Consider the following 19,511-nt stretch of genomic DNA (forward strand, 5'->3'; position numbering starts at 1 on the left):
ATATCATGTCTAGGAGGTGTAGGGGGAGGTAGTTGGCAGGGGAGCGACCATGAGCCAGCAGCAGCCCACAGATTTAAGGTCGTTAAGCGGTCCTGTTCCTCCTGGCTCCACCTACAGATGTTTTGCATTTATCCTTTGTCTGCAGCTTCCAGCAGTTCCCTTAAGGCCGCTGATTTAATAGCTTTTCACCTGAGAATACAGTCAGAAATCAATTTCATAAATGGCACTGAAATAGACATTAGCCTCCCCCTCAATCCCCAGTTTTTCACCAGGTAAAGGGATACACTGTATGCAAATTTGTCGCCAATAACTTCAAGATGGATTAAAATTGTCCCTGTGGTGATAGAATACAGGGCTACAGGAACTCCAGTTAAGAATGCCTTTGGGAGTTCCAACCTGCAAAACGAACAGAATAATAAGATCGAAGTTACGATCCCTGACGTCAGAATAAAACAAGGCTAAGTATTGCTTGGTTATGGTGCAGAAAGGTATTGAAAATTTCATATAAGGGACATCTAGGTATTCTCATTTCAATCCTTCTTCATCCTAGTTTCTCATTTTTGTTCCTGGGAGCAGTTATAACTATTTATCTGGTGCTGCTGGCTACATGTGGAAGTTATCCATTCTTTCCCAAGGAAGTTGGTAGAGCTGCCCAGGATATCTAACCTAGTAACCAAGCTGAGACTTGGTGAAATCCATCACACATATTCCTGACCAATCTCAATGTCAAGAGGAATTGCAGTTTCACTTAAAATTGTAGCATTGTGAAGTGAGCACTATAATGACTGCATTCGTGGAACAGTCTGGTACCTTCACCTTATTCTCTGTTATGGTATACATGCTGCTCCTATTAACACTTTTCTGTTCTGTTGCTGATAGGATCTACCAGAGAATGAACTCCTTCACCCTCCCCTTAATATCCGTGTGGTGGACTGTCGAGCTTTTGGCAGGTACACGCTGGTTGGTTCACATGCTGTCGGTTCTCTGAGGAAGTTCATCTACAGACCACCAGACAATAAAGTTCAGAACTGGACAAATACAGGTACATTAAAAGCTAAGAATTTTTAAGAAGCAGAGGTAGTTCATTGGGTCCAATCAAGCCTATCAATTTTTGATAGCTCTCATCCACCTGCTCACTTTCTCCTAGCGGCATTACCTGGAAATTTATCCCATGTGCATATATATATAGTTAGCATCCCTCACTAAACCAGGTTTGCTGGACTATGAGGCTACAAGAAGCCTGCAGCATCTCGGGATGACATTGTAATCTCTCCAAGTCTTCCTTTGCAAATACCACCAAGGCCATCTTCAGTTTACATCTTCCTCAATATCTTTGCCACTGATTGTATTGTGTTATTATCTCAATTTCCTAAATAAAAATAAGGAAAACGGGTGTGGAAATGGAGACTATCTCTGTCATGAGAGGAGATGTTCACCTCAGGGTGAAACATGGGACACAGGAGGAACTTTTCAATCTTGCTTATTACATTTTCCTTCATTAAAATCAGAACTAGGATGAGTAATCAACTCCAGACCGTTCATCATAGAGTAGATCTGGGGAAGAAACTTTTCAGCCCTGTTCTATTTTACTAGATTTATAGATGCCTTTGTAAATTTATCTATTCCGATTTCAACAGGAATTTAACAAGCTATTTGATTTTGCTTATTAGTTGTTGAATGTTAATGTAAAATATTTTGTATTCAATTTGCCTTCTATTTTGTGTAACTGTGGTTATTTTTACAACCTTAAATATATGTGTCCAGTGTTAATTTTTAATACATTTAGCTCGAAGTGTGTTTCATTTCTTGATGTCATGATGTTTATTTTTGAAGTTAAAAACTGTACAAGCTTTAGCTGTAACCAGGATTCCCATCTCCTTGTATGGAATTCTTAAATTCACCTGAACAATCAACTATTTTTTCTGCATGTGTACATATGTATATAAAATACATATATATGAATGCACTGTACCTCTCTTATCCATATACCCTTTTAACTAGTATAACAATGCACAAAGATCCTACCAATGAAAAATCTCATACTGTTTAATACAGAAAAGAAGGGTCTGATTATATATTTTTGACACTAGATTAGATATAAATGGGATTATACATGAGTACGAGAAGAGATGTAAAGGTTAAATTCACCGATCTTGAACTCCTTGTTGGAAACCATGCTTAACAGGTTGCAGAATTTAATGTGTTCATTGCAATTTTGACAAAGCAGGAGTCATTGAAAATAAGTAAAAATCAGACCCTATGTGTTGGTAGTTTTGTATTTTAGTTGTTCCCACTTCTATATTTCTATCTTTGAGAAAAGTGAGCCCTCTATTGTCTTATTCACATACATGCCAACAGATCACTAGGTCAAGGTGTGACAGTGCTCTGAATGTAAAGACCTGGTACCTCTCTCTCATACAAAGCAGCACTCAGGGTTTCCAAAACCTCAACTTGCAGGGCTGGATTTTGTTCCCAACCTGACGTCGGGTTCTGTGGCAGGGGGGCCGGAGAATCAGAGTGGCAGTAGCCACAACGGAACCCGACATCGGGATTGCCGGACCCGATCGTCCCAAGGGTGGGATAGGCCAACATCAGCCTTCTCGCCCAGAGGCCATTTGAGGCCCTTAAGTGGCCTATTGATGGCCAACTAAGGGCCTCTTCCCGCCGTTGCTGGGATCTTACCAGCGGTGATGGGGACTCCTTAGAAAACGGCTGCCCTCCCTTCGGGCTTGAGGGGGGAGCAGTCCCTCCTTTGTGGGCAATTCGTGGCCCACAGAGGATGCCCCCCAGGGACTACTGTACCCCCGGACACCCCTCCCCCTAGACCGAAAGCTCACTCCCCACCCCCACATTGCCGGGGCCTTCTGGACTGGCCCCAGCAACCCCGCCTCACCAACCTCAGGTCCGGGGTTCCAGCGCTGGGCCTGAGTCCGAGGCCTCTGCAGTACTGGCAATGGACATCGCTCCCAGTGGCACTGCTGATACTGTTGAGCTGCCAGCCCTCTGATTAGCTGGCAGCTCTTGGTGGGGTGGGATCCCAATCCTTAATAAGTGTTTAAAAGGATGGGACCCCGCTTCCTTCAACTTTAATGGCCAAAGACCAAAGGATCGCTCCGGGGGCCTGAAAAAGTGCAGAGACGGGGATCCCCACAACTTTTCAGTCCGGCGCTAGGACCCCCGCCTCCTGCACAAAATCCAGTCCCTAATTGGCAAGGCCATAATCATTTAATTCATTATTCAGTTAGCATATGAAGACAGGATGGAAATTCTATAACCTCCAATATTGTTTAATATAACCCTACTTCAGAGTTTCACAGTTGAGTGGATATGATTTGGAATTAAAATACGAAACAGTTTCAGTCATTGTGGCTGGAATTTTTCATTGGGCAGGGAGGCCCCTTCCACCGGCCAAAAAGTCGGTGGTGAGCCCACCTCCGCTGGGCCTGGGGATCCAGACCAGATTTTATGCTCCCCTGGCCCTTAATTGGTCTTGGGTGGAACTTCCACCTCATTGAGGCAGGAGGGCCCGCCTGATGGAGATGCAGGCCACCAAGCGGGCTGGCAGCTATTAGTCCTAGCAGAACTACTGAGAGCGGTGGCCACTGCTGGAACTACACCCAGCTTCAGGAGGAAGATGAAGGACAACCCTGGAAAAAAGGTAAGTTTTTAGACAATCAGTTAGGCCCCAGAGAGGCAGGATGGGGTCGGTGAGAAGGGCGAGGGGCGTGTTGTGCGTTGGGGGTGGTTGAGGTTTCAGGGATGGCCCTCCATTGGGCACAGGGTGCCTGATCAGGATGTTCCCCTCCCCAGCCCACAAGAAAGCTGCCTAGTTTCATCAGGCAGGCTTTCTGAGGCCTCTGCCACCTGCCAGCCAAGGGCAAAATACCTGTGGCGGTGGGTGGAGGCCTTTAAGTGCCAGTTAATTGGTCACTGAAGGACCTTGATTGGCCTGGGGCGGGTGGGCCTTCTCTCACCGCTACTGCCCCGGGTAAATGTGCAGTGGAGTCGGGAGCAGGTCAGAAAGGACCCCCCCCCCAGCCTCCCACTCCATTTTACAGCCACCGCCCCCCCCAACCCCCCGCCACCAGCCCGCTCTTGGGGATTGTAAAATTCCAGCCTATGGTAGGATTTTCCATTCCCTCTCTATCCAATTTCGGTGAATCTGGGGTGGAAATGTGATATGTCTCATCATTCGCACAATAGCAATACAAAGTATTCTGGTGGCCAAAGTTGCTATGACAGCAAAGAAGGCCTTAAACATTCGAACAATCAATCACTGAGGTGCACTTTATAATCAACACATTAAATGTTCTCTTTTCCTCTGTAGCATGCTACGCAACAGCAAATGCCACAATCTTTCTCTCTTCCCAGTCCAGTGGCAGTGGAAATACCATTGGGAGCCTGCCTCAAACATTTAAATGAATCTGATCTCAGAGAGATAACTGGGGGGGGTCAGCACTCAGTTGTATGCAAAGTCTACCCTGCCCATCGGATCAGAAATCTGGCCCGATATTTGTTAAAGGGCATTTGCAGTGAAAGTTACTCATTTATTTTTTGCATGTATAGTAAGTTGGGTCCAGTGTTTACATATCCCCTGTCATGCTTCGAAAGAAAGGCAGGAGATCTGTATCTGACTGCATTAAAGGCACTTGGCTCCCCTTCTGTCCAGACTGTTTTGGGGCATTATCAAATGAATTCAAAGTACCATTCATGCCACAGTGCCAACAGTTTTGATGGGCCCTTTCTGCTCATCCCCACTTAGAATGTACTGGGGCTGGGATTGAATTTCACTCAGTCCACCTTGCAGGAATGAAGTGAGATTGGAAATATTGGCACATTCATCCTGGATCAGTGATGCACATTTATACATGGCAAGTGGCTTTGAAGGTTTATGGCAATTATTGTAGATCAGCCAAAGCATATGTAAAAAGACAAGAAGTGAACAGGCATTAACAGAGAAATTCAACTACATGTGAAAAATTCAGGTTGGGGAAAATTCCAGGTCACAATCTCTCACCTTCAATCTTTCTCAGAAGTGCGTCGGCTGTTAAATTGGAAGCCAGTGGCTTCCAAGTGTGCAGGGCACCTGCCTCAAATGGACACTTTGAGCCCAGTTATTCCAGGTCTTCAGCAGCCTAACCTCGGTCCTCAAAGGGGCTGCTAGAGTCTGTTTACAAAATGGGAATCAAATTCCTCCTGGCTCCACAAAAATACTATGTGTCACTGCCAGCCCAAGCTTTCCCCCTCCATAGAATCAAAGCAGCGCAGAAGGAGGCCATTCAGCCCATTGAGTCCATTCCAGCTCTCTGTAGAGCAATCCAGTCAGTCCATTTCCCTGTAAGTTTATTTTCTTCAAGTGCCCATCCAATTTCCTTTTGAAATCATTGATTGCCTCCACTTCCACCATGCTCGTAGGCAATGAGTTCCAGGTCATTATCACTTGCTGTGTAAAAAAGTTCTTCCTCGCATCCCCCTGCATCTCTTGCTCAAAACCTTAAATATGTGTCCCCTAGTCTTTATACTGTCAGCTAATGGGAACAGCTTTTCTTTGTCTACCTATCAAAACCTATCATAATCTTGTACACTTCTATCAGATCTCCCCTCAGTCTCCTTTGTTCCAAGGAGAGTAACCTCAGCTTCTTCAACCTAGCATTTTAGCTAAAATCCCTCATCCCTGGAACCATTCTGGTAAATCTCTTCTGCACCCTCCCAAGGACCCTCACATCCTTCCTGCAGTGTGGTCACCAGAGCTGGACACAATGCTCTAGTTGTGGCCTAACCAGGCTTTATAAATGTTCAGCGTAACTTCCCTGCTTTTGTACTCAAAACCTCTATTTATGAAGCCCAAGATATGTTAACTAGTCTCTCAATATGTTCTGCCACCTTCAAAGATCTATGCACATGAACCTCCAGGTCCCTCTGTCCATGTACACTCTTTAGAACTGCACCATTAAGTCTATATTACTCCTCCCTATCCCTCTGCCAAAATGCATCACCTCACACTTGTCTATATTAAATTCTATCTGACACTTATCTGCCCACTCTGCTAGCCTATCTGTGTCACATTGCAATTGGTTGGTATCACCCTCACTGTTTGCCCATTCCTCCAAGTTTGGTAACATCAGCAAATTTTGAAATTTACTCTGAATTCGAAGATCCAAGTCATACAATCATAGAAAGTTTACCACAGAAAGAGGCCACGGACCATCGTGTCTGTGCCGGCCCCAAAAAAAACAACGACCCAGCCACTCCCACTTTCCAGCATTTGGTCCATAGCCCTGGAGGTTACGGCACTTCAGGTGCAAATCCAGACACCTTTTATATGTGATGAGGTTTCCTGCCTCTACTACCGTTTCAGGCAGTGAGGTCCAGACCCTCACCACCCTCTGGGTGAAAATACTTTTCCTCATCTCCCTCTAATCTTTTTACCAATCATTTTAAATCTTTGCCCCCTAGTCACTGACCCCTCTGCTAAGGTAAATAGGCCCTTCACATCCATTCTATCCCAGACCCTCACAATTTTGTACATCTCAATCAAATCTCCCCTCAGCCTCCTCTGTTCCAAGGAGAACAGCCCCCACCTATCCAATCTTTCCTCATAGCTGCAATTTTCCAGTCCTGGTAACATCCTCGTAAATCTCTTCTGTACCCTCTCTAGTGCAGTTAGATTCTTTCTGTAATGAGGTGACCAGAACTGCACACAGTACTCAAGTTGTGGCCTAACTAATGTTTTATATTGTTTCAGCATAATCTCCCTACTCTTATATTCTATGCTTTGGCTAATTTATATTCGCTCATGGGATATGGGCATCGTTGGCTAGGCCAGCATTTATTGCCCATCCCTAATTGTCCTTGAGAAGGTGGTGGTGAGCTTCTTGAACCGCAAAAATCCTATGGGTGTAGGTACACCCACAATGCTGTTAGGAAGGGGATTCCAGGATTTTGACCCAGCGACAGTGAAGGAATGGCGATATAGTTCCAAATCAGGCTGGTGTGTGGCTTGGAGGGGAACTTGCATCTGGTGGTGTTCCCATGCATCTGCTGCCCTTGTCCTTTTAGGTGGTAGAGGTTGTGGGTTTGGAAGGTGCCGTCTAAGGAGCCTTGGTGAGTTGCTGCAGTGCATCTTGTAGATGGTATACACTGCTGCCACTGTGCGTTGGTGGTGGAGGGAGTGAATGTTGAAGATGGTGGATGGGGTGCCAATCAAGTGGGCTGCATTGTCCTGGATGGTGTCGAACTTCTTGAGTGTTGTTGAAGCTGCACTCATCCAGGAAAGTGGAGAGTATTACATCACACTCCTGACTTGTGCCTTGTAGATGGTGGACAGGCTTTGGGGAGTAAGGAGGTGAGTTACTCACTGCTGAATTCCCAGCCTCTGACCTGCCCTTGTCGCCACAGTATTTATGTGGCTGGTCCAGTTCAGATTCTGGTCAATGGTAACCCCCAGGATGTTCATCAAGGAAAGGATTCCATATGTCTTCTTAACCACCTTATTGACCTGTCCTGCTATCTTCAGGGATCTGTGGACATACACTCCAAGGTCCCTCACTTCCTCTACATCTCTCAGTATACTCTCATTTATTGTGTATTCCTTTGCCTTGTTTGACCTCCCTACCTCATATTTCTCTGGATTAAATTCCATTTACCACTTTTCTGCCCACCTGATGAGTCCATTGATATCTTCCTGCAGTCTACAGCTATCCTAGTTATCAACCACGAGGCCAATTTTTGTGTCGGCCGCAAACTTCTTGATCATTTCCCCTACATTCACTTCCAAATCATTAATATCTACCACCAAAAGCAGAGGACCTAGTACTGAGCCCTGCGAAACCCACTGGAAACAGCCTTCCAGTTGCAAAAACACCCGTCAACAATTACCCTTTGTTTCCTGCCACTGAGTCAATTTTGTATCCACCTTGCGACATTCCCCTCGATCCCATGGGGTTTTCTTTTTTTGTTAACCAGTTTGCTATGTGGGACCTTGTCAAAAGCCTTGTTAAAATCCATGTAGACCACATCAACTGCACTACCCTCATCAATCCTCCTAGTTACTTCTTCAAAAAATTAAATTAAGTTAGTCAAACACAACCCTCCCTTAATAAATCCATCCTTGATTAATCAGTGCCTTTCTAAGTGACAGTTTATCCTGTCTCTCGGAATCAATTTCAATAATTTGCCCACTACTGAAGTTAGACTGACTGGCCTGTAATTATTCGGTCTATCCTTCGCTCCCATTTTAAACAAAGGTACAACGTTAGCAGGCTTCCAATCCTCCAGCACCACACCTGTATCCAGTGAGGATTGGAAAATGATGGACAGACCTTCCATTATTCCCTCCCTGGCTTCTTTTAACAGCCTTTTAACATTTCATCCAGCCCTGGTGATGTATCTACTTTCAAGGATGCTCAACCCTTTAATACTTCCTCTCGCCCTATGTTTATCACATTCCAATACTTCACACTCCTCCTTCTTAACTACAATGTCTGCATCGTCCCCCTCTTTTGCAAAGAGGGCATTTTTATGCTGGCGGCGGGGTTTTAACATCGGGGAAACCAATGCTGAGATCCTCTCATTGCCTCTTGTATGGAAGGCCCAACAAATTTAGTGCCAATCAGGCACTTAACTTGACAGCAGTGAGCCTTCCATAGGATCTAGGACCCCGTCACCAGTAGTCGCAGCCTTGTAGAGCTGCCAGCCACGGAGGCGGTGGCTGCTGTTGTAGCTGCAGTGACCAAACACAGAGGACCGGTGATGGAACCAGGCTTAAGGTAGGCCAGGGCAGGAGGAGTCTTGCAGGGTGGGGGTCATGGGGGAGGGGAGTAAGGAGGTTGCCAGCAAGGACGGGGAAAGGCCCTCAGCGGGCACACCCCCCTTCCCAATGCTGGCTTCCTCGTTCAGGCACTAAGTGCCTTTGAACGAGGGACTCCCCCACTCCCACCCCTGTAGCCGGGAAGCAGCCTGCACAGTTTTTTGTGCCGTGTTTCCCATGCGGCAACATGGCCACCTGCTGCATGGGTAATTGCGGCTGCGGCAGGAAGAGGCCCTTAATTGGGGATAATTCCCCAGTTAAGGGCCTCAATTAGCAGTGGGGCAGGAAGGCCATTCACGGGCCTTCTGCGGAGGTGGGATGGAGGTGCGGTGCCCACCCCCCCCCACTCCCGCCACCATCCCACCCGATTTTATGCTCTCTCCGCCTCCAAACCCACCATAAAAGGGGAGACCATAAAATTCCACCCAAAATGGTCATTAAGAACCATATCACATCTTCCACCTCCACACATAGATGACCTTTTTGATCTTTTATGGACCCTATGCTTTCCTTCGTTATCCTCTTACTCTTAATGTATTAATAAAACATCTTTGGGTTCTCCTTGATTTTACTTGCCAATATTCTTTCATGCCCTCTCTTTGCTTTCCTAATTTCCTTTTTGATTTCACCCCTCCACTTTCTGTACTCCTCTCGGCTTTCTGTAGTATTGAGTTTTCGGTGTCGGACATAAGCTTTCCGTTTGTGCCTTCTCTTACCCTGTCGGCTCCTTGACATCCAGGGGGCTGTAGATTTGGCTGTTCCACCCTTTCTCTTTGTAGGAACATGTTTACTCTGAACCCCTGAATCTCCCCTTTGAATGCCTCCCACTGCTCTGACACTGATTTACCTTTAAGTAGTTGTTTCCAGTCCAATTTTGCTAAATCACTCCTCGGCTTATAAAATTGGCCTTACCCCAATTGAGAACTCTAACTCCTGTTCTATCTCTGTCCCTTTTCCATAGTTATGTTAAAACTAACTGAATTGTGATCACTACCACCAAAATGCTCTCCCACTGCCACTCCTTCCACCTGCCCAGCTTCAATACCTAAAACTAACTCTAGAACTGCGCCCTCTCTTGTTGGACTTGCTACATACTGGCCAAAAAGGTTCTCCTGAATGCATATTAAGAATTCTGTTCCCTTCATTCCTTTCACACTAAAACTATCTCAGTTGGGAATGAGATGGCGTTGTTAAAATCCCCTACTATTACTGCACTGCACTGCTCATCTATCTCCCTCTGACTATTCGGGGGTCTATAGTACACGCCCAGTAGTGTGACTGCCCCTTTTTTGCTCCGAAGTTCAATTCATATGCCCTCAATTGATGATCCTTCTAACATATCATCCCTCCTCATAGCTGTAGTTGCTTCTCTAACCAAAATTGCCACCCACTCTCCCTTTTGATCCCATTCTCTATCTCATCTGAAAACCCTGTAACCAGGAATATTGAGCTGCCATTCCTGTCCCTCTTTAAGCCATGTTTCTGTAATAGCTATGATACCATACTGTCGCGTTTCTATCTGTGCCTTCGGCTAATCTGCTTTATTTGCTATACTCATTGAAGTATATACCCTTGAGCACTGCCAAACTTTTAAAAAAATTTCTACCCTTTGTTTCTTCTGCCTTCCTGACTCACTCAATAATTTTCTGCCTTTCATTTCCATTTCTGATTTGTCCCCAGCTGAGTCTACCCTCGGGTTCCCATTCCCCTGCCAAACTAGTTTAAACCCTGCCCAACAGCAGTAGCAAACCTACCGGCAAGGATATTTTGCCTGGCCCTATTGAGATGCAAACCATCCAGTTTGTACATGTTCCACCTTCCCCAGAACCAGTCCTAGTGCCCCAGGAATCTAAAGCCCTCTCTCCTGCACCATCTCTCCAGCCACACATTCATCAGTTCTAACCTCCTATTTCTATGCTCACTAGTGTATAGCACTGGGAGCAATCCAGAGAGTACTACCTCTGAGGTCCTGCTTTTTAATGTCTTACCTAGCTCCCTAAAACCTGCTTTCAGGACCTCATTCCTCTTTCTACCTATGTCATTGGTACCAATGTGAATCATGACCTCCGGCTGTTCACCCTCCCCCTTACGAATGTCCCGTGACTGCTCTGTGATATCCTTGACTCTGGCAACAGGGAGGCAAAACACCATCCACCGCAGTCCCCTCATGAACCTTCTCTGTTTCTTCATTAGTAAATTCAATTAGATTAGTGAAACATGATCTGCCTTTTATAAATCCATGCTGGCTATCCTTAATTAACTCACACCTCTCCAATTGCCTATTAATTCTTTCCTTGATTATTGTTTCTAAAACCATACCCACCACTGATGTTAAACCAAGCGGCTTATAGTTACGAGAAATGTCCTTGCATCCTTTCTTGAATATGGGTGTCATATTTGCCACTTTCCGATCCTCTGGCACCTCTCTCATATCTACGAAAGATTGGAAGATTATGGCAAGTTCTTCCACTATCACCATCCCCACTTCCCTTATCAATCTATGATGCAAGCCATCTGGACCAGGTAACTTACTGCTCTAAGCAGAGCCAGCTTTTCCAGTACATCCTGCTTATTAATATTCACCCCATCCATTATCTCTACCATCTCTGCTTCTACTGTCAGCATCCTTTTCCTTAGTAAACACCAATACAAAGTACTCATTAAATATTCTAGCCTTGCCCTGTGCCTCTAAGCATATACCACCTTCCTTGTACCTAAGTACCTTTGTACCAAAGGCCCATCCCCACCTCTTACTACCTGCTTACTATTTACATACTGGTAGAAGATTTTTGGGTTTCTGTTTATGTTAATTGCCATTTTATTCTCCTATTCTCTCTTTGCCAGTCTTATTTTTTTCTTCACTTCCCCTCTCAAGAAGGCAGCTCACCACTACCTTTTCAAGGGCAATTAGGGATGGGCAACATATCCTGGCCTTGCCAATGATGCTCACATCCCATAGAACCATAGAAAAGTTACAGGACAGAAGGAGGCCATTCAGCCCATCATGTCTCCGTTGGTCAAAAAATCTAGCCACCTTCCTGCATGCTGGTCTATAGCCTTGCAGGTTACAGCACTTTAGGTGCATGTCCAGGTACCTTTTAAATAAGTTGAGGCTTTCTGCCTTCACCACCATTCCTGGCAATGTATTCCAGATACCCACCACCCTCTGGGTGAAAAAGTTTTTCCTCATGTCACCTCTAATGCTTCTACCAATAACCTTAAATCTGTGCCCCCTGGTAACTGACCTCTCCACTAGGGGAAGCAGGTACTTTTCCTGTCTACTCTATCTAGGCCTCTCATAATTTTGTACACCTCAATTAAGTCACCCCTCAACCTCCTCTGTTCCAAGGAAAACAACCCTAACCTATCCAATCTTTCCTCATAGCTGCTACTTTCAAAGGTATTTATTTAAATACAAGAAGTATAGTCAATAAAGCCGATGAGCTGAGGGCACAAATAGACACATGGCAACACGATATTATTGCTATAACGGAAACATGGCCTAAAGATGGGCAAGAATGGCAGCTCAACATCCCTAGATATAGAGTTTTCAGGTGGGATAGAGAGGGGGAATAAAAAAGGAGGGGGTGTAGCATTATCGGTAAAGGAATCAATAACAGCTGTGAAGAGAGATGATATGCTAAATGAATCATCAAATAAGGCCATATGGGTGGAGATCTGAAATAAAAAAGGGGCAGCCACACTACTAGGAGTGTACTATAGACCCCCAAATGCATTACCTCACATTTTCTGGATTGAATTCCATTTGCCGCTTTTCCGCTCACTCAACCAAGTCATTGATATCATTCTGGAGTCTACAGCTATCCTCTTCACTATCAACTACACAGCCAATTTTTGTGTCATCAGCAAATTTCCCAATCATGCCTCCCACATTTAAGTCCAAATCATTAATATTTACCACAAACAGCAAAGGTCCCAGCACTGAGCCCTGTGGAACACCACTGGAAACTGCTTTCCATTTGCAAAAACATCTATCAACTACTACCCTTTGTTTCCTGTCACTGGGCCAATTTTGGATCCATCCTTCCACATTCCCCTGTATCCCATGGACTTTCATTTTTCTAACCAGTCTGCCATGCGGGACCTCATAAAATGCCTTACTAAAATCCATGTAGACCACATCCACTGCACTACCCTCATCAATTCTCCTTGATACTCCTCCAAAAAATGCAATCAAGTTAGTAAGACATGACCTTCCCCTGACAAATCCAATGACAGAATAAAAAAAACTTAGTATATTTGGCCTCACTTGAAGAATTCACCTGACATGCATCACACACTCTCTTTGTTTCATCATATTCTCTATCTCCCTCATCATCCATGGAGCCCTGGCTTTGGTTTCCCTATCTTTCTCCCTTGTTGGAAAGTACCTGAAACATCGCCTTAATGATCACCCATTGTTCCGTTACAGTTTTTCCTGTCAATCTTTGGTTCCATTTTACCCCTGGCTAGATCGCTACTCATCCCATTGAAGTTAGCCCTCTTCCAATTTAGAAGTTCTACTTTAGATTGTTCCTTGCTCTTCTCCATGACTAATCTAAACCTTATGATCGCTCTTACCCAAATGTTCTCCCAGATACTTGGTCCACTTGGCCCAACACATTTCCCAGTACCAGATCCAGCAAAGCCTCCTTCCTGGTTAGACCGAGAGCATCCTGGTCAAGGAAGTTCTCCTGAACACATTTCAAAAATTCTTCCCCCTCCTTACCCTTTATTCTAACATTATCCCAATCGATATTTGAGTGATAGAAGCCCCCCAATATCACCACTCTATAGTTCTTACACATCTCTGTGATTTCCCTACAGATTTATCCCTTCTATCTCTCTCACTATTTGGAGGCCTACAGAATACCCCCAGTAGCGTGATCATACCTGTCCTGCTTCTCAACTCTAAACAAATGGATTCTGTCCTTGCCCCCTCAAGGACATCCTCCTTTTCCAACACTACAATGTCTTCCCTAATCAATACTGCCACCCCACCTCCCTTTTTTCCTTCTCTATCCTTCCTGAACACTTTGTAACCTTGAATATTAAGTACCCAGCACTCACTACTTTTAAGCCACGTTTCCATTATTGCCACTATATTATATTCCCATATTGCTATTTGCACTTGTAGCTCACCAACCTCATTTACCACACTTTGTGTATTTACATACATGCATTCTAAACCTGTCTTTGTATTCCTCATAGTCCTTCTTATGCTCCTATCTAATATGGTACTTCCTTCTTTAGTACTATGCAACATGCTCACTCCTTTATGCACCTTATTCTCTTTAGCTCCCCCCCACCTCCCCCTTCCAGAACCTTCCTGCTGGTCACCCCAGTATCAGAGCTGGGCAATTTCCTGAGTCCCCAACCAGGCATCACGATGCAGCTCACCTATTTGATGCAGCTAAGGCCCAAGGCCCAATTTCAAATGGGCCTAAGGCTGCATCTTTGTGTGGACATTTGCTTTGCACTGCCCTTTTCACACCAGTGACCAGTGCAAGTTGAATTTCTCCCCCAATGTTCTTTAAACCTTTTTTCTGTCATATTTGTAATTTTTCTCCCAATTTTAGTCAAGATAGCTGGCATGAAGTGTGCTCCCAGACACCTGCCAATGGCATTCTAGGCCACCACAAGGTGTGTGTGAAAGTCTCAGGATGACGTAGCTTCTGCTGTTCTTCCCTTTGTGGGGAAGCCTCAGGAGGATGATAAACCTACGTCTTAAGAATTAATGCACTCTGCCACAACTTTGCCCAGAAAGGTAGTTAGTGTTTGAGAAATAATTATGTTTCCATAACATATTGTTACTAGATAAAGTTATGGAAAGTGCTGATTCCTTGGGCAGAATTTTCACCCCGATATGGGGGAGAGAATGGAGGAGGGTAGGCGCATAATTCCGTGCCATCGGCGAGCCAGCATGCTAGTTTGCTAGTACAATCCCACCACAGAGCCAGTTTCCCGGAGGTGGGTTTGACGGAGGAAGGGCTACCCACCCACTAGCTTCAGGTAGCCAATTAAGGTAAGCTAAAGGCCATTAAAGGCCAATTATCAGAGTCCCCCATGGTATTGGGAACAGACCAGCTGCCTGGAGGCGGCCTCCCAGCGGCTCGCCAGGGGGAGTCAGTGCATCAGGCAGGCTTTGAGGCCCTCCCCGTCTACCTTGCTACTACTACAGCCACAAACCACCCTTCCACAATGGTAGCCCAGCAGCTGTGGCCATTTTTTAATTCAAAAGTTTTATAAGTGCTGATGGAGGCGCCCTCTCCCTTACCTGAAAGGGCAGGCTGCACTCCTTCCATGCTGAAGGGTCTCCTATTGGCCCTCCAGCTTTGAGAGCCCACCCACCATCCTTAATTGGATGATGAGCATGGCCTCTGGCTACTAATTGGCCAAATCAGGGAAAATCACAGTCAGGTGACTGCTCCCAACACAGTGCGGGGTCAGGACCTATGTTTGACCCTGACGGCAGGGTCACGACCCAGAATACAATGTCCTGCCCCTTAAGTAGATGGTTATAAATTGCAGTCGATGGCTATGGCGCCTCCATTGTGGTTCTTGAATCAACGGAGAAAGCAGAAAATGTACATCGGCATTGCAAAAGAGACAATATCCTGTAATTTCTTCTTTAAATACTGACAGAACTGCTGTGTGTTTCCAGCATCTGCTTTATTTCAGCTGTCCAACGTTTTCAGTTTTTTGCCGTTTAATCCAATGTATTAAGTACTTTCAATGAGCATTCTGTCTTAGTGCAGAGAAAATTGGCTTTATCCACCTTATCCCATTTAGAAGCACATCTCACAAAGGTCAACTAATGAAGGAGGGGTCCACAATCAGCCTCATGGAATTGAATGGATACAAGATGGAATACTTGGGCAGGAAGCATAAATACAATGAGAGCCTTGGAAAGAAAATTATACTGAAATACAATGTTTAGAAAGGCACATTAGCAATTTCAGTGCAGAGCTTGGATAAGTACACTTATTTTATTTTACACTATTTTACATGATAAATCATACAATACAATCATAGAATCTTACAGCACGGAAGACCATTTGGCCCATCATGCTTGTGCTGGGTCTTTGAAAGATTCAACTCCCCTGTTCTTATCCCATAATCCTGAAAATTTTTCTTTTCAACTTCTCTATCCAATTCACATGGTCTGCTTTTTCCCTTATTGAAGTTTGCTAAATCTGAACCAACCCAATTTTGAAAAGGAAGTTGACCTATTCGGGACCTTTCTTATAAAATCTTTCGATTTGTTCAAGCATTCTTACGGCATTTTAAATATCCTTATCATTTATATATATGCAAAAGATCAACAGTAAAGCAACAATCCTTTTTTATATTAGACTGAGATTAGGAAAAGTTCTGCATGGCTGCTATACAATCAGATCTGCCAGCTATGCTTATTAACATGCACTGAAACGTAGCATGCATTGACATAACACGTAGGGAAGTATATGAACTTTGCCTTGAATAAGAGGGTATCCCTTTGCCCTCTTATGTGAGTCCTCTAGATTAAAACAAAGAGCACTTCTGTTTCCGTGTCTCTTCATACAACGTTCTGTTGACCTGCAGAAAAACAAAAGTAACCCATTATGATAGGGATACTGTTACCAATAACACTACATCCCTTCTGGTTCGCATGTATTTGTCACATATCAGTGGAACATAACCTTCCTCCACATGATATTTCCAATTTACCTTTGCCTCACCTCTGCCCTCTGGAATCATTTCTATCCATATTCTGATATTTTTCTCTCCTTGTTCTGTCCTTGTTTTTTTCTGTCTGTCCCTGTCTTCTGGATTTCCACTGGTTTCTGTTCAGCTAAACTAATGATTGGATATCAGGCATTGGCAAATGGAGGCCCACTCTCTCGCCCTGCAGGTGATATCAACATTAACTTGGAAATGGAGATTCCAGTGAAGAAAATGGAGACTGTTGTCAAATTGGATGCTGTAAGTATGGCATTGATATTAAACTCCCCACAATGGGCAGGCGAGGGTTCAGTGGGTTAAAATGTGAAATGCATGGAATGCACCATATCCAGCATCATTTTTACAGCAGTGGATATCAAGGGTTCTGAGCATGCCACCATGGAGCGGCAAGACCCTTATTAACATATTTACATCTGACTGCTACAGTGCAATTGAAAGCCCGATTTAAAGTTTATTGCGGCTGTGTAGGTTTCCAGGGCTCAGGAATCTCAGAAGTGAAATGAAGGTGGGAGTTGCCAGCTTCCCAAAGTAGGTAGCTGTTCCAGCACTCCTTGTGGGTCAGTAGGAGCAGTTGTGCTCTCTCCAAGCTCCCCAAAGAATGCTTCAACATCCCTTCATTGGCTACTGGCCCTCTAACCTGGGGCCCTCACACTCATGAGGGACCTGCTGGTAGCCTTTGTAAATTTTGCAAGTGGACTGCTCTCACTCTATCTGGCAGATTGAGTCCATTTGTGTGCTGTGGTATTGAGGCCTACAAGTTAGGATGCTCTCAGGTTCAATAGTTGGTCTCTCCAGAATTAGCTAGCTTCTGCCAGACCATCAATGAGGCCACTGCAACCAACGTCCTGGAGTGAAGAAAGAAAACAAACAGACAAATTGCTGCTGCTGGTTCCAGTGCCTTGTGCTGGAAAGTCAGATACTGATGAGGCAATGACCTCAACAAAGGTGTTCACCGTCTTGGCTCAGAAATAAAGAATGACTACAGGTGAGGAACCATTGGGCACCCGTGGATCTGGGGCATGGGTTTGTGCACATCGGGCAGGAGTCAGAATGAGAGAGATAATCACACACATCTCCTTCTGACCAAATCAATGGCATTAGCAGAAGCCTAGAAGCAGGTCACATGCTAACTATTACTCTGTATTGTTGGCCAGGAAAAAAAACTAAGGGTTTGTACCCTTACAAAAGGATTTGGATAATAAAAGTATCAATTTTGATCGTCAGCAGTGAGGTGAAATGAGATACATCTATTACTGTGCTCCATCCAACATGATGAACGCTAGCACTTTGCTGTCAAAACTCTCGAACTGTGTCCATTTGGCCTGTGAGTTTAAGTTCTGTAGTGTTCCTACAGTCTGCAGCAACATGTCAGCACCCTTTCTAACACTGTTCCCAAACAGTGGGTATTTGGAGTTTAGAATGCCAGGCTCCAGCAATAATTTATACATCATGTTTTTGTGATTTCTCATTTTAATTCATTTCAGCATCTTTTTTTGAGTCCTCTTGTTTTCCAAACACCCAAAAATATTGTTATTAGCCGCATGGCTCTGTGTTTTTTTAATGTTCTCTTGCTCCATTTCTGATCACGATGGAGACAGTATTTTCATTATATCTATGTTGTTAATTTTGTGATGCTGACATCATCTCATTTTGTTTGTTTCCATTTGATGACAGAACTCCGATGCTGTTGTTAAGGTTGATGCGGTAAGTTGAAATACTGCAGCAATGATGTTATCACATGTCAGGGCTCTGTAATGGGATACATACTTATCATAATTCTGAGAAAAAGACATTCTTTTTCCTTTAATAACTCTTAACTCTCTTTAACACCCAAGTTTATCTAAGACATGAATACTGCTCCCATATCTGGGGAGGCTCTTATCACATCACTTATAAATTTCTATGCAGGATACAGGAGCTAGTTTGTCATCCGATAGACAATCTCGTCCCTCCCTCATCCCAACAACCCTTTTTGGCTCTCACTATTTTATAAACACAACATTTCTGCTCTGAACTTTCTTTTTTTGCTCATTTTAAGCTCCATGTAGCCCAACCTACATTTCCTTATCCTCGCCACATCAGTGTGTTGAAACCAAGATTCATCTCACAGTCTCCTACTCTAATTCATTCTTTTCCAGGACCTCAGATCTCTGGAACTCCTTGCCTTGTCAGTTTTTCCTTCTCCCCTTACAATCTTCAAGGTACTAAAACCCAAGCTAGGCATCACCAAAACATTATTCTTCATTTCTCCTGTCTCCTCTTTTTGTTACTTTCAATCTTGCTGCTGTTCTGCACCAAATCTTTTCCTCAGTCATTATATTGGTTTCTCAATTAGAGAACCAAATTAGGGTGATTCTACAGGTCAAACACTGATTCTTCATACATCTGAAGAGAATATATTGGGAAGAAATGTGTTTGTATAGCACAGCTTCTAGCTCTGGTACCACTGAAGAATGTCGCACAGATAGCAGCCTACCTACCCCTGGGGAATCAACATAAGTCTGCATTGCGCCCGAGAAGCAGTGCTATGTGAATAATTTTCTCTCCCCATTCAACCTTGGTGAATGACTGTCGCAATGCAATACCTGTTAAATGCCACTAGGTGAAGCTCAAACATTTCCACTGATTTCTGAGGAGCTGTATTGCCAGAAAAAAAATTTAGGCTTTCAGATTGCCCCACAAGAACTGAACATTTTGACAATATTAGGCCATGCATCTGTTCTTCCACCCAATAAATATAGGCTACCAGCATTTACTTAAAATTTGACCATGTCTCTTGATAATTTGGATACAGTCCAGTAGTTGCTAACAAAACTGATAAATCGGGGTATCAGTTCCTTGTCTGCTTTCCATGGCACTTCCTTAACATGCAAAATGGAACTGGGACTCCTGACACTCCAAGCAATCAAGAGTTTCAGTATTTCCATGGAAATTCAATCCCTATGAGAAATAGGGTCAAGTTTTTGGTGGTTTTTGT

At 44.3% G+C, this 19,511-nt stretch overlaps 1 protein-coding gene across 2 annotated transcripts in view; it reads left to right on the forward strand.

The window, feature by feature from the left end:
- The window catches only part of otofa (otoferlin a), a 479,852-nt gene that overhangs the window by 398,155 nt on the left and 62,186 nt on the right, over positions 1–19,511 (forward strand). For both annotated transcript variants that reach the window (XM_068017769.1, XM_068017778.1), the window contains 3 exons: positions 880–1,042; positions 16,644–16,774; positions 18,209–18,238. In XM_068017769.1, coding sequence (XP_067873870.1) covers positions 880–1,042; positions 16,644–16,774; positions 18,209–18,238 — 324 coding nt within the window. The remainder of the gene's footprint in view (positions 1–879; positions 1,043–16,643; positions 16,775–18,208; positions 18,239–19,511) is intronic.

The sequence above is a fragment of the Heterodontus francisci genome, chromosome 3 (genome assembly GCF_036365525.1).
Source record: "Heterodontus francisci isolate sHetFra1 chromosome 3, sHetFra1.hap1, whole genome shotgun sequence".
Lineage (NCBI taxonomy): Eukaryota > Metazoa > Chordata > Chondrichthyes > Heterodontiformes > Heterodontidae > Heterodontus > Heterodontus francisci.